The sequence below is a fragment of the Lynx rufus genome, unplaced genomic scaffold, assembly GCF_022079265.1.
Source record: "Lynx rufus isolate CCGP_SWC_20201006 ecotype Redwood Valley unplaced genomic scaffold, mLynRuf1.p SCAF_17, whole genome shotgun sequence".
Taxonomy (NCBI): Eukaryota; Metazoa; Chordata; class Mammalia; order Carnivora; family Felidae; genus Lynx; species Lynx rufus.
In genome coordinates, this window is record NW_025814831.1 from 13,296,828 (window position 1) to 13,312,485 (window position 15,658).

The 15,658-nt window shown below is 46.0% G+C and overlaps 1 protein-coding gene across 1 annotated transcript in view; it reads left to right on the top strand.

The window, feature by feature from the left end:
• Positions 1–12,018: 12,018 nt before the first annotated feature.
• The window catches only part of FBLN5 (fibulin 5), a 79,440-nt gene continuing 75,800 nt past the window's right edge, over positions 12,019–15,658 (top strand). The window contains exon 1 of the mRNA XM_047079917.1: positions 12,019–12,035. Within this exon, the coding sequence (XP_046935873.1) occupies positions 12,019–12,035 (17 nt within the window). The remainder of the gene's footprint in view (positions 12,036–15,658) is intronic.

Genomic DNA, 15,658 nt, shown 5'->3' on the forward strand with positions numbered 1-15,658 from the left:
CTTAAGGCAAATATTTGAACCTTAGTTGGTTTTCAAATATTTGAACCAATAACTTGGTTATTACTGTGCATTGGTCTTTCAGCCCTCCTGGGGTTAAGAAATGGATAATTTGCTCTATCATGATATTATAACTTTGATAATTTTCGTCTGTGACTGTTTTTACAAGAGTACTCTCAGCGTTAACTATTTCCAACACTCAAAAATTAAACGTCAATTGAAAATATTGTGAACATAACGTAAGAGTTTGGTAAAGTTGCTTCCTGGATATCTTCGGTCTGTTAAAAATGTAGGTAAGCAACACTTTTTTCTAAAATACACGGCATTTAGGGGCGCCTGGCTGGCTCAGTTGGTGGAGTGTGCAACTCTTGATCTCAGAGTCTTGAGTTTGAGGCCCATGTTGGGTGTAGAGATGACTTAAAAAATAAAATCTTAGGGGTGCCTGGGTGGCTCAGTCGGTTAAGCGTCCGACTTCAGCTCAGGTCATGATCTCAGAGTTCATGGGCTTGAACCCTGTATCGGGCTCTGTGCTGATGGCTCAGAGCCTGGATTCCTGCTTCGGATTCTGTGTCTCCCTCTCTGACCCTCCCCCACTTGCTCTGTCTCTCTCTCTCTCTCTCTCTCTCTCTCTCTTTCTCTTGTCTCTCAAAAATAAACATTAAAAATTTTTTTTAATATAAAGTCTTAAAAAAATTTATATGGTATGTAGATGCTGGACATTATATTGTGAGACACTTTGCTCTAGCAATGGGGAATCAACCCAGGGCAAATGGAAACACTTCCCAGAGGACAAGGTCCATCCCAGTTGGTGAAGGGAAACATCATCTCCTTTAAAGAAAAGGCTTGGAAACAACGTAATTTAAATTTGCCTCAGGTCTCCTGCGCAGCTCCTTCCACTGAAGTGTATTTAAAGAACAGCGGTGTGATCGTGAGTTAACATGTTAATCCCTTTTATAAAAGGGATTTTCAGGCACTGGCCCTGAATAAAAAGAGGGTGATGGTGATGGAGTTCTAGACTAATGAGGTAGTTTTTTATTTTTGAAAACTTACATGGAATGTGCAGTCTTTGGAAATGTTTGGAATCATTTCAAAGTCATTTCCCTGAAGTATTTACCATACCACGTGCAGACTTAACTAACTAGAGGTAGTCTAGATACGTGTGTTCAACCACACCGCTCTCCCTGCAATTGCCCTTGCCAACTGTAGCCCCCGTGTTGAAAAATATCGATGATGGTAAAAAATCAATGCTCCACAGAGCTACTTGAGAAATGAAGACTTCTGTTTTTGGAAGTCTTTTCGCTTGTATTTTTTTTCCCTTTGGACATTAGTTTTACTTGGTGAAAAATAATTTTTTACTGTCATCTTTTAGTGTGTGTGTGTGTGTGTGTGCGCCAAATATTTCAAACACTTAAGAATAGACAATAAGGATATTTAGAGACATCTGGCTATGGCAGTGTGATGAGGTCAGCCAATAATTCCTCTCTGCAAAAAAAAAAAAAAAAAGAAGAAACAAAAATGATCAAAAAATAACCATTTTGGGGCCCTGGTAATTGACCAAAGGCAGGCAAGAAACTGAAAATTGTTGATTTTTGAAAAACATCTAGAGCTTCAGATGAGAACCCCTGGAGTCTCTAGCCTTCCTGCCTGGGAGGGAAGGTTTGGCTCTCCAACCCCCCTCCCCCCCCTTCTCCCCAGTTTTCCCAGCACCAAGCCAATCATGCAAACCAGCAGCCTTGTTGCCTGAGGGGAGGGACTCACGGTGGGAGGTGTAGGCTGTGCAAAAACTGTGACTTGGAAACTGGAGAAAACTCAGCTTTGCTAGGCTTGAGATTGCAACTCCAGATAGGGCGAGGAGCCGACCACTGGACATTTAGCAGGGGGACTCTGGAACTGAGAAAGCCGTGGAGGACCTGGTCTTAGAGCGTTTTTCACTCCACACAGGTCCGTCGGCCATGGATGGGAGCCACATGGGTTCAAGGTGTTTAATGAGCAAAGTCTCTGCTGACCATTAAGCCATGTAGGGGCAACCTCGGGAAAGCAGAGCACGGGACAGAAATAAGAATATAAAAACAGCAGAGACATCACAGCTGCACTCTCCCATGGGGGAGACAGATTTCCTCAGTTTCAATCGAATCAAGTTTTAAATATCAGAAAAAATACAAAAGAATACTGTAGTGGCTACAATATAATCCAAATTGTCCAGAGTTCAATTAAAAGAAAATGTGAGTAATACAAAGAAGAAAGCATGACCCGTGCTCAGGAAAAAAGCAGTCAGAAGAAACTGACCAAACTGTTAAAAGTTCAAATGTTGGATTTAGCCCACAAAATCTTGCAAGCAGTGATTGCAAGTACAAACATTAAAGTATGGAAACAAAAAACTAAAGCATGTCCAAAGGATACAGAATAAACATTTGCATACTCATAACCCAGCCTTATCAAATCTTACCGTTATGTCATATATATATTTTTTTAATTTCGTTTTGAATGACAGAGCATGAGCGGGGGAGGGGCAGAGAGAGAGGGAGACACAGAATCGGAAGCAGGCTCCAGGCTCTGAGCTGTCAGCGCAGAGCCTGACGCAGGGCTTGAACCCAGGAACTGTGAGATCATGACCTGAGCTGAAGTCAGATGCTCAACCAACTGAGCCACCCTGGCACCCCAACATTACGTCATAATATTTTCTAAGGAATTAAACTTTTTATTAGAGAAGATTTTGAACATACCCACGAAAGCAGAGGAGGCAGCAAAACGAGCCCATGTACCCAGTACCAGCTTCCATGATTATCAACTTGGGTCTGTCACTTCCGGCTTCATCTTGTGCCACTTTGTTCCTTGTTTTTATTTTGAAAGCGTTCTCGCACAGCATGTCTTAAAACTGTTACAAATAAGGAGCCAATTTTGTTACTTTGTGTGGGACAATGGAGATGATCGAATAATGTATGCTGCTTCTGTTCCTGAATTCTCCCACAGCGTGTTGTTAAAATTTGACATCCCATCTGGATACATAGGCTTGCAAAGTCTACATTTGGTGTTACAAGTCCTTTCTTTCATGCAGTATGATGACATATGTGACAGTCGTGTGTGTTTTTTTTTTTTTTCTGGCAAAATTCAAAGTTGACCGGTAATATCGTTCTCTCTAATCTTTGAGGGTGTTGATTTTACTGGTCTGGTAAATTGAAGGATTTGGGAACCGATAATCTTATGTGGATTATAAATAGGAAATGAGGTCATTTGAACATCATGCCATCATAAAATTATATTATGTCTGCCCCTAAACTCAAGTCACTTTAAGTGTCAGGAAACAAATAGACAAAAACGAAATAGAGATGGCAAATAGCAGATTGCCATTAGCTATTTTTCGTGAGCATGACTCTGGGACTCCGTGGCAAAGGGTGTGCCTGCCTAAAGTCTTTTTTATGGTAGATATCCCATATTTTTCACATGGTTACATGTTTAAACCATAGCCAGTTAAAATAATCCACGAGAAAAGCCCAGGTGTTTTCACAATTTGCTGAATTTCCTGAGAATCCCAAGCATGTACAGAAAATTCTGACATCCTTCAACAAGTTCATTACCTTAAAGTACAGTTAGAGACCCCATGTGATAGGAGAAGAAGCCCTGAAAATCTGGGTTCCAATTTCTGTTCTGCCTCTAATTCTACGATCTTCATTAAATTAGTCTCTCTTGGCTTTTGTTTTTCCATTTGTAAAATTAGGGGGTTACAGTAAATGATTTATAAGTTTCAGGACTCGGTCACCCCCTCCAGGCAACGTCCTTTTTAACATTCTTAAGACTGGTGGGGACTCTTCCTCGTGCCCTCCCTTGGCCAATGCAAACTTACTTCCACTATAGAGAAATGGGGCGGGTGGGGGGGGGGTGGGAGTTCCAAAACCTCTATTGAGGGCCTGCTGTGCGTTGGCACCTGCTGGGTACTTTTGAACGTATCTTCATTACAGCTACCATGATGTGATTTTTGCCCCATTTTTTATAGCTGAAACCTGAAGCTCTCAGCAAAGTTAAAAATTTTACTTAGGGTCCTGTATTGGTCAGGGTTCTCCAGAGAAACAGAACCAATATTTTATTTCTATTTACTTATTTTTTAAATGTTTTACTTATTTTTGAGCGAGAGAGACACGGAGCGTGAGTGGGGCAGGGGCAGAGAGAGGAAGACACAGAATCCGAAGCAGGCTCCAGGCTCTGAGCCGTCAGCACAGAGCCCGACGCGGGGCTCGAACTCACGGACCGCGAGATCATGACCTGAGCCGAAGTCAGACGCCTGACTGAGCCACCCAGGCGCCCGCAGAACCAATATTTTAAAAGCTCACTATAGGGTCGCCTGGGTGGCGCAGTCGGTTAAGTGTCCGACTTCAGCCAGGTCACGATCTCGCGGTCCGTGAGTTCGAGCCCGCGTCAGGCTCTGGGCTGATGGCTCAGAGCCTGGAGCCTGCTTCCAATTCTGTGTCTCCCTCTCTCTCTGCCCGTCCCCCGTTCATGCTCTGTCTCTCTGTCCCAAAAATAAATAAACGTTGAAAAAAAAATTTTTTTAAGCTCACTATATGCTTAACATGAACATGACACAGGGCAGAAACCATGAAGGATGGCATTGAGACATCCATATTTATTTACATAAATATGTAAAATGTATGGGTTTAAAAAACGTCATTAGATTAGGGGCACCTGGGTGGCTCTGTTGGTTAAGCGTCCAACTCTTGATTTTGGCTCAGGTCATGATCTCACGGTTTGCAGGTTCAAGCTCTGCATCGGGTTCTGCACTGACGGCAGGGAGCCTGCTCCATTCTCTCTGTCTCCCTCTCTCTCTGCCCCTCCCTTGCTTGCTCTCTCACACAAAATAAACATTAAGACAACTTCATTAGATTAAAAGGCAAAAGACAAACTGAGGGAAGTATTTGTAACATAGATGACAATGGAGAACTACCTTTACTTTAGAAATAGAAATAGGCAAAGAAAGTAGAGAGAGCAAGCGATGCCCCTTAGGGTTTCTGGCAGAGGCTGCTGCTTGCCTTCTGATGTCTGTTCTCTGCTTTCACAGTGAGAGAACTCCAGATTTTTTAGGTGAATCGGTTGGTGATCTCTCAGGACACAGGCTACATCAGCCAGTGTCCCTTGTGGCTAGGTGCTTCTCTCAACTTCTATCCTGCTTCCTGAAATGTGAGTGTGATGGTGGTGCGCCATTTTGGACCCAGTAGAGGGAGGTCAACACTCTAGAGATTGCCAAGCACAAGGTAGTTGGAGCCTGAATCTCTGGTGCTTTAAAGGGATATTTTTAAAGTTATTATTATTATTATTATCATTATTATTTTAGAGACACACACACACAGATTATGAGTGGGGGAAGGGCAGAGAGAGAGGGAGACACAGAATCCGAAGCAGGCTCCAGGCTCTGTGCTGACAGCTCAGAGCCTGATGTGGGGCTCAAACCCACGATCCGTGAGATCATGACCTGAGCCAAAGTTGGACGCTCAACCAACTGAGCCACCCAGGCGCCCCCCCCCCGAGGTATTTCTATCTAAAAAAAAAAAAAATCAACACAAACCCCCACCACCAACAACCCCAAACCAAAAACAACCACTAGGATGGAGTCCTTTTGACTCATTTATTTATTAGTTCACAGAGAGTGAACTAATTACCTTGATGTGGTGCCTGATAAGTCAGGAGAGGAAATGGATTTGGAGAAAGAGCCCATAAGGAGTTGAACATTTGGGTCTGCAGAGCAAGAGAGATGCTAGGTTGTGAGAGGGCTTTATTCAAGAGTCATCTGCATAATGCTGACAGTTTATGGGACCTATGTCTGAGACCAGTGACTATTCCCAGGACGGAAGTGGGAAAGAGTTGAGCAGCAGGATCTAACTTTGGGGGACTCTTTGGTTAGGGAGGAGGAGAAAGAGAGGGGGCTGGAGAAAATGCAGACTCATAGTGGGCAAGCCAGGATAACTTAAAGTCTTCAAGACAGGAGAGGAGAAGATAGGTCATTATGCTCAAATCCTTCAGAGGGTCAAAGGAACCATCAGGAATGGAGAAAAGTTCATTGCATTTGGCCATGAGATCACTGGAAAACTCAGGAAGTACCATTTTGAGTGAATGGTGGGGCATGGCGGGAAGTCGGAGGGCTAAGGTGGGACTAGGTGGTGAGGGGGCGGCTGACACACAGAGGAGGCTGAGAAAGAGAGGAGGAGGAGATCAGGACTCAGGGGCATCAGGACAATAGAAATTCCCCCCTCCACCATTTGGGAAGACCTGTGCCTTCCTTGGGCACTGGTGGTTATTCTAGTTTTCTGATTGGGGCCAAGTAAGGCTAATGTAAGAAGTGAGAGCCTTTACAAATGCTAAGAAAAGAAGAAAAGGTAATGATGGGAGGGACCATGGAGTTCTAAGCATTTGTGGGCAGCTAGGAGGGAAGCAGCCATGTAAGGAGCAAGTCAGAGAAAGCAAATCTCAGTAACTGGAAAGAATGAGGGCCCTGGAGCCAAATAGGCTTGGTGTGGGCTGGAATCTGGACTGCTCATTGTCTACAGGGCCCTAATCTCCCTGGGTCTTTTCTTCATCTGCATAATGCAGGGTTTCCTATTTTACAGGGTTATTAAGGGGGTCAAAGGAGAGGGTTTGTGTGGAGTCTAGACATTCAATAACATCCTCTTCCCTGTTTTGCTTTTGCTTCCAGAAAGGCATTGTGATGTGATTATTTGGGGCAGTAAAACATCAAACAATTTAATATTAACAGTCAAAAGATATCGTTAAATGTATAATTTTGTGAATTTCCCCCCTAATTTTAATATCGTCTTTTTTTTTTGAAGAAAAATAGCCCAACTGTCTTCCAATTTACGACACAGTGAAGATATTGACCCTCATTGGAGCCAGGAAGGTCCCACTCAGTAGATGATAAACTCTCATATGCTCACTGCAATGTACATTTTGTGAGGTTGTTTCATCGTTGTGATTGTACCTGATTCTGATGATGGCGGGAGGGGCAGATGTTGGGATTTCTAGGCAGCAACGAAGAAAAGGAAAACCACTTAGGGAAGTGGTGATCTCTAGGAGCCAACAAGGGTCCCAGGGACAGGTAAGCTGGTGGCCTTCCACCAGTGGAGTGGCCCCAAAATGTTGAAGAAAGAGAAGCGGGTCGGTGCCAACCTGGACAGAGCACATCACTCCAGCACCTGTCTTGGTCAATTATTTATTCATAACTCTGATAAAGTCAAGTAAGTCACAGTCAGCAGATAACATAGCTGTCAAAGCTGGGGTGATACTTAATAATTTACATAGTAAAATTCATGTTGAAAAAGATCTTGAGGGGCGCCTGGGTGGCTCAGTCGGTTAAGCGTCCGACTTTGGCTCAGGTCACGATCTCGCAGTTTGTGAGTTCGAGCCCCGCGTCAGGCTCTGTGCTGACAGCCCAGAGCCTGGAGCCTGCTTCGGATTCGATGTCTCCCTCTCTCTCTGCCCCTCCCCTGCTCACGCTCTGTGTCTCTCTGCCTCTCAATAATGAATAAACGTTAAAAAATGTTTTTAAAGAAAAAAATCTTGAACAGTGGATGAAAATTTAAGAGGGGCCCATAAAAAACCTTGTTCTCTGTTAAGGAGGACTGGCAGTCCAAGGACAGGATGAAAGCGAAGGTGTTAAGCAGCCTGTGTATCACGGATTGTTTCTGTTGATGTCAGTTCAGTACGAGCCAGAAGGCTGATGCAGCCACTGGAGGAGAAGCTGGAGTAGGCAGCAGCAGGGTCACGTGACCCGTGAGGAGCTGCTGAAAGAACTGGGGGGTGCTCAGCCCCCAGGAAGGGGACACCAGCACTGGCAAGAGGTGGAGCTGTTTTCATGAAAAGAAGGTGGTAGAAGGTGAATAGCCCATGTGGAGGGGAGAATTAGAACCCATGGAGGCAGTTACATATAGGGAAGCAGATTTGAGTTCAACTCAAGACAGAACTTTCTAACAGTCTGAGCTGTTCAACAGATACCTGGGCTGTTTTATGAGGTTATGATTCTCCTTGTCCGTGGAAGCTGATTATTTGCTGGTTACTAAAGATATTTTGGGGGGGATTGTATAGGGTAAGGAATTGGGCACAGTGACACTCATGAGGATAACTCACTTTTATTTTATTCTCACATCAACCCTGAGAGGTAACTGTTATCTCCATTTTGCAGATAAGGAAACCAAGATGCAGAGAGGTGAAGTGATTCACCCAAGGTCACCCAACAGGTAGGTGGCAAAACCAAGACAAAGACCCAAGCCTTTCATTGCAACCCTAACTCTCTTCCCTCTTCGAAACTTAGAGTTTTAAATGGAAACAATCTCTGGTCCAAGATGGATGCCTGGAAAGTTTTGTTTTCAAGATCCTCAATTTGCTCATGTAGACAACAGGCATATTGATTTTCTCTCCCTCCTTTTCCTTCTAGAAGGTTGATAGTAGGGGCACCCGGGTGGCTCAGTCAGTTAAGCGTCTGACTCTTGGTTTTGGCTCAGGTCATGATCTCATAGTTCGTGAGTTTGAGTCCCACATCAGGCTCCTCACTGACAGTGTGGAGCCTGCTTGGGATTCTCTCTCTCTGCCTCTCTCTCTCTCTCCATCTCTGTCAAAATAAATAAATAAACTTAAAAAAAAAGAGGGTTGATAGAATATGTGAGGCATACGAACTAAGTCATTTAAAACTCTCCTACCCCCCAAATAGCTCCACATAAATAGAATATATGTGTATATTAAAGTAACCTCATATTTTGGATACGTAATATATGCTTGTGGTCCAAAATTCAAATTTTACCCAAAGGTGAGCAGGGGAGAGTGAATTTTCCTTTTAATTCTTTTCCCTAGCTGCCTACCAAACGTCCTTCCTAGAAGACAAAAAATGCGGGGCGCCTGGGTGGCGCAGTCGGTTAAGCGTCCGACTTCAGCCAGGTCACGATCTCGCAGTCCGTGGGTTCGAGCCCCGCGTCGGGCTCTGGGCTGATGGCTCAGAGCCTGGAGCCTGTTTCCGATTCTGTGTCTCCCTCTCTCTCTGCCCCTCCCCTGTTCATGCTCTGTCTCTCTCTGTCCCAAAAATAAATAAAAAAACGTTGAAAAAAAAAATTTAAAAAAAAAAAAAAAGAAGACAAAAAATGCTAACAGTTTCTCACGTTATCATTCAGGAAACGTCTTTTCTCTATATATACAAGCAAGAACTTGTGGATATATTTTTTTTCTCAAATGGTGGCACGCTCTATACAGTTCTACAACTTGCTTTTATACGTATTGCTACATTAGATGAAGCTATGTGAAATCACTAACATTCTGCCAGTTTGACTCTACTGGAAACCCTTCAATGTTAGCATGCAAGGAGCTGGTTTAGTCCTTTAAAAAAATGGGTAACATACATAAGACCCTCCAAGTCCTAAGCGTATACTGTGTAACCAGTTACCCAGATTGATAATTCGAATGTTATCAGCAGAAATGCCCTTCGCAATCACTACCTCCCTCAGAATTCTATATAAAAGGAGTCATCCAGTATGTATGCTTATTTACCTAGCTTTTATTGTCGGTTGCATAATTGTCCAGTTTGGGAAGTCCCTTACTTTATTTAACCCTGTTGGTACCCAACTGAAGGATGTTAAGGCTCTTTATAAACTTTCACAAGTGGGATCAGTGAACAACCTTGGAAATCTCTACACCCAACGTGGGGCTCAAACCCATGACCCCGAGATCCAGAGTCTCGTGCTCCTCCCTCCGAGCCAGCCAGGTGGCCCAATAAAATGTATTTTTAAAAAATGTTTGATTGGGGTTCCTGGTGGCTCAGTTGGTTAAGCATGTGACTCTTGGTTTCAGCTCAGGTCGTGATCTCACGGTTCATGAGTTCTAGCTATGCATCGGGCTCTGTGCTAACAGTGGGGAACCTGCTTGGGATTCTCTCTCTCTGCCTCTCTCTGTGCCCCTCCCCACTTCTCTCTCTCTCTCAAAATAAATAAATAAACTTAAAAAAAGAAGTAAACAATGTTTTGTTATGGGAAATTTTCAACATACACAAAGTAAATAGGAGAGCATAATGGACATGGCTTCAAGAACTATTAGTATTCTGCTATTTGTTGTTGAATGTACTCTTACTTTTATTACTTTTTGAAGTTTTTGGCGCACCTGGGTGGCTTAGTCAGTTACACGTCCAACTTCAGCTCAGGTCATGATCTTGCAGTTCCTGGGTTCGAGCCCTGCATCGGATCTGTGCTGACAGCTCAGAGCCTGGAGCCTGCTTCGCATTCTGTGTCTCCCCCTCTCTCCAGTCCTCCCCCACTCACGCTCTGTCTCTCTCTCTTTCTCTCTCTAAAAAACAAATAAAAACGTTAAAAAAAATTTAACATTTTTATTTTTATTTAAGCAATCTCTAGATCCAACCTGGGGCCCACACTCATGACCCCCAAGTCGAGGGTAGCATGCTCTTCTGACTGAGCCAGCCAGGCTTCCCTGAATGCATGTTTAGAGTAGGATTCCATTTATTTACTAAAAAGATTGGCCTCTGGGAAGGCTAACTATGTAGACTTTGGAGTCTCAGCTGTCTCAGTGAATAGCCGTGTGACCATGGGGGAGTTAAGGAACCTCTCTTCATCTCACTCTACTGCAACGGAGATACTAATCCCTACCGCACGGAGTTCAGGTGAGGAGAAAGGACTTCATCAGTGCCTTCCCAGCTGTAAGTAGGGCTTTGTTGAGGGGCCCATGGGGAGATGCAGGGAGGAGAGGAACAATCTGGACTACTGCCGATCCAACCATCCTCTTTCATAGACTAGTGTCTTTGAGAAGACTTCATTCCACAGAAAGATTCCAATGCTTAAAAACAGAAAGAAAGGAAGGAATAGTTTGCAACCACTGATACAACGAATGTAAAACACTTAACATCATGCCTCTTGTTCTTATCCATCATTCTGCTTTGCCTGACTGTCCTTTTTTGTCTTCTCAAATCTGTTTCACTCGTTAAAATCATTTTCGAGTCGAGGACTTTTTTTTTTTAATTAAAAAAATTCCCAGCTGGATTGAGATGTCACATTGAGGACGTGTAAGGTGCACGGTCTCTGGATATTTTCACTGAAGTCAGAACATGCCCCTCCAGAATCAGGGGGTGAGGGCGGGGCGGGGCGAGCGTCCTCGCGAAGGTTTGCATTGCACAAGCTCCTTGTCTCCCATTAGCATCGGCCAGATCCCATCCTCCTCTTCTTCCCCACCCCGTCGTGCTCTCCACCCCTTCTTCTGGAAAACCGTGAGTCTCCTGTCGCTGCCCCCAGGCCTCCGCTTCCCTGGGTCTGGCTTCCCAATATTTGATAAGATTCTGGTCCCCGTCGCCGTCGCCGTGCTTGTCGTGAGTTCAAGGCATCCGTCTCCCGGAGGAGGGGCGTCCCCAGGCCACCGCCCCCAACCCCCCACCCCCCACCCGCCACCCGCCACCCGCCACCGCCTCGGCCTGACCGGCCCAGCCGGGCAGGGACGTCCTCGCGGGGTGGGAAGTAAAGGGTCAACAGGCCCTCCCAGCCCCCCCCCCCCCCCCGCACTTGCCCGCCAATCGCCTCCGGTAGAGATGCGGGGAGCCCGAGTGCGGCTGCTCCGGCGGGGCGCGGGACAGGGCTCTCCTCCCAGCGCTGGGTCCTGGCAGACGCCCCAAGATTGTTGTGAGGAGTCTAGCCAGTTGGTGAGCGCTGTAATCTGAACCAGCTGTGTCCAGACTGAGGCCCCATTTGCATTGTTTAACATACTTAGAAAATGAAGTGTTCATTTTTAAAATTCCTCCTCCAATTGGTTTAATGCTGAATTACTGAAAAGGGCTAAGCAAAACCAGGTGCTTTCTCTGTGGGCTCTCCAGTGGCTCGGAGCACCCAGGCTCTCCCCTCGTCCTCCCCACGACTGGTTCGTCCCCCTGGAATAAACACACCGGCCAGCCCCACGCTCGCTCGCTCGGGCCCAGAGGGAGCTGAAGTTCAGGGCCGGCTCCGAGGTCCCGCGCTGCCAGCTTTCTCGTTTCCCCTTTGCCGCTCCCGCTCCCGCATCTTGGACATGCCAGGATTAAAAAGGTAGGTCCCCCCCCCCCACCTCCCCGCTCAGGACTTTTTCCTCCAGGGTCTGGAAAGCTTACTGAAAAACCCGAGGGGTGGAAAATGGCTATGGCTGGGATTCAGGCTGTGTCAGGATGTTGGAAAAGGCATTAGCTAGTGATGCAATGATATTGTTAATTATAAAAAGCTGCGCCTTTGTAATTTCCATCTTGAAGCCTTCTTTCGGGAGTGGGTATTTTATAACACGGTTTCAGAAGTCCGCGTCCCGGAGAGAGCTGCAGAACCCTCGGAGCCCGACTCTCCTTTCTTTTCCCAACGGGCAGCCGTTTTAGGATATATATCTGTTTCTGAAGTTGGGGGGCCAATTGCTAGTTCGCTAGCAATTACTAGCAATTACTTTGTCGCATTGGCTGTTGGACAAGCGGCCGGGCTAGCTGGACATCCCCAACTTGGGTTTGCTCTATGTCTGTGTGGGATTCACAAAGGGCATGCGACCCAGAAGTTTCAAGCCAATGAGAAGCGGGGACTACAGACAGAAATACATGTAAGCAAATGTTTTGCTGTTCTTTAAGGAAATTGCAATTCCAGTCAAGTAAGCCTTCAACCTTGAAGAACTTTAGATTATATCTGCACAGTCTTTTATCTATGGAACTCTTGAAAATGTGGCTTGCTTTAGACACATGAACTCTGTGTGTGTGTGTGTGTGTGTGTGTGTGTGTGTGTGTGTGTGTGATGCCTGTCCTGGCCACCAGCACTTCTGTGACAGACAGCCCTGAGATACCGTTGGTCGCTCTGGCTTTCCTTGCAGTTTAGGCTGGTGCACAAAATGGGTGGACCCACCTGATGTTGAAAGTTCCGGGGACCAGTTGGGAACCTCAGAGGCTCCCCTAGAACTCCTATAGTTTTTAGAGTGTTCTGGAGTTCTTCGTGACAAGGTGTAACTATTTGAGAGACCGTGGGAGCAGAAGGGCGTGGGTTCTTTCATTTTCGGAAAACCCTCTCGATCAGCCTGGAACTGACTTGGCCCTCAGGACCTGGCTGGGGCTCTCCCAGGAGGCTGGGCTGCAGGCTGGACCTCTCAGAGGAGCCCTGTCCCGGAGCTGCCCTCCGGCCAAAGGGAACAGGCAGGCGGGAGTAGGGGGAGAAATGGGGTTAGCATGGCTTTTCCACTCGCTCTTGGAGCCCACTGCATTCAGTCAGGCTGTTCTGTCTCCAACATAAACGAGACAGGGTTTTATAACCAAGCGAAAGGAAACTTCATGTGAAGAAACAGGAAAACATTGAAATTCATAATATACAGCTTGGAAAATAAATTTGTTATTGTTCTTTCATTCCTTCCAGATATAAATCTGGCCGTCGCAAATATCAAAAAACCCTCGGATTTGGCTCTGCACTTTATAAGGTCAGAGCTGTCTCCGGCGTTCTAGAACCTGGCTCGCACAGGCACTTACACGAAATGAAAGCGTGTGGACTCTCAGGGTCTTTATTCTTTGGATCAGGGACCAGAGGAAGGAAGCGGGCCTGCGTCTTCTAGCACCACATCAGGGTTCTGTTCCCTCTGGATGTCACCTCAATCCTGGGGCCCTCCAAGTACCCAGTGTTGCTGATCGAGATGGGCCTTGTGTCATGGGTTGAGTGAGCTTTGTAATGTATCGAACATTCTTTTCATGAAGGGAGCGATTTTAAAGAGGAGGTGTATATGGCTACGAGCAGGTCTTCAAGATCACCTCCTCCAGGAAGCCTTCTCTGACCTTCCTGTCTCTGCTTCAAGCCTGGCTGTCATGGTGCTCGCTGGGTGTTTCTCCCAGTGTCCCTCTATACAAAACGTAGAGACGTTATCGAGTGGTTCTACAACCAGCTCCCCACGGCAGCGACTGAGTCATAGTTTTGGGAGCTCTTCCGTCTAGGGGTCTGTGTTGGCAAGTGGTGGTTGCCCAGAGAAATCACTATTGAACTAAACGCTAAGAGCACTAATAGCAATAAATAAAGCCCTTCACATACACAGATTTTTTTTTAAAAGCCATTGTAACCATTTTTAAGCATACATTCAGTAGCGTTAAGTACATTTCACGTTGTGCATTCAATCCCTAGAACCCTTTTCATCTTGCAACACTGAAACTCTGTCCTCAAGAAACGCTACCTCCCCATTCCTTCTTCTCCTCAGCCCCTGGCACCCACCATTCTGCTCCTTGTTTATATGATTTTTAAGTTTTTTTAATGTTTATTTATTATTTTTAAGAGAGGGAGAGAGAGAGAGACATACAGAATCTGAAGCAGGCTCCAGGCTCTGAGCTGACAGCACAGAGCCCGATGGGGGGCTAGAACTCACAAACTGTGAGATCGTGACCTGAACTGAAGTCAGATGCTTAGCCGACTGAGCCACCCAGGCGCCCCTGTCTCTAGGATTTTGACTGTTCTACGTCAAAATGGAATCATACCGAATTTATCCTTTTGTGACTGGCTTATTTCACTTAGTATACCGTCCTCAAGGTTTATCCATGCGGCAGCAGGTGTGAGAATTTCCTTCCTTTTAAAGGCTGGATAATATCCCGATGCGCATGTTGTTTATTCATTCATCTGTCGACGGACTCGTGGGTTGTTTTCCCCTTTGGGCTGTCGTGAATTACCTGCTATGAACATGAGTGTACATATATCTCTTAAGGTCCCTACTTTCACTTCTTTTGGGTGTTTCCCCAGGAGTGGAATTGCTGGATCATATGGTGAATCCATTTCTAATATTCTGGGGCGCTGCTCCCGCGGCTACAGATTGCATCATCTCCCCACCAACAGTGCCCAAGGGCCCCAATTTCTTCACGTCCTTGCTAACACATGTTTTCTGCTCTTTCGATTACAGCTGTCCTGATGGATGTGAGGTGGTATCTATTTTGTATATGTTTTAAATGTTTGTTGGTTTTTGAGGGGGGAGGGGCAGAGAGAGAGGGAGACAGAGAATCCTAAGCAGGCTCTGCGCTGACAGCAGAGAGCCCGATGCGGGGCTCGAACTCACAAACCGTGAGATCATGACCTGAGCCGAAGTCCGATGCTTCACTGACTGAGCCCCCCGGGCGCCCCACTATTTTGTGTTTTGAAAGCGTATTGGTGACCATGATTTTATCGGATAGAAGCTTGTGGGTGGTGAAGGGTAGAACTCGCAAGCTCAGAGAGGTTTGCTGGCTTGTGAATGGAGAGCCAGCCTGACCCGGGGCTTCCAGACTCCTCCTCCCAAGCGTTGCCTCTGTGTTCATTCTTCTCCCAGCTGCCGAGGTGCCCCAGCCCCTCTTCGCCATCGGGGCCTGTGGGACACATGCCCTGGGATTAGGCGACTTTCTCGAGACCCTTCTCTTCCATAGAAACTCAGGTGCTTCACATTTGCAGTTTCCTTGCATCCTTTGAGGCTTGTTCTCTCGGTAACCATTTCGGAATAAAGACGTTCAAAACTCAGGCAGATCTCCTTGTGTCAGAAGTGAAGACCAAGCCGCTGGTCAGGACTTAGTGTGTGCCACAGCGGTGGGTTTTAGAGTTTTGTCTTTGAAGCAGCAAAACTTTTACTAAAAAAAAAAAAAAAAAAGTTATCTAACACATTATCCCAACATATGGAAGCCAGTAGAAGAAGGTTCTGTCTGGGGTGCTTGGGGGCATCT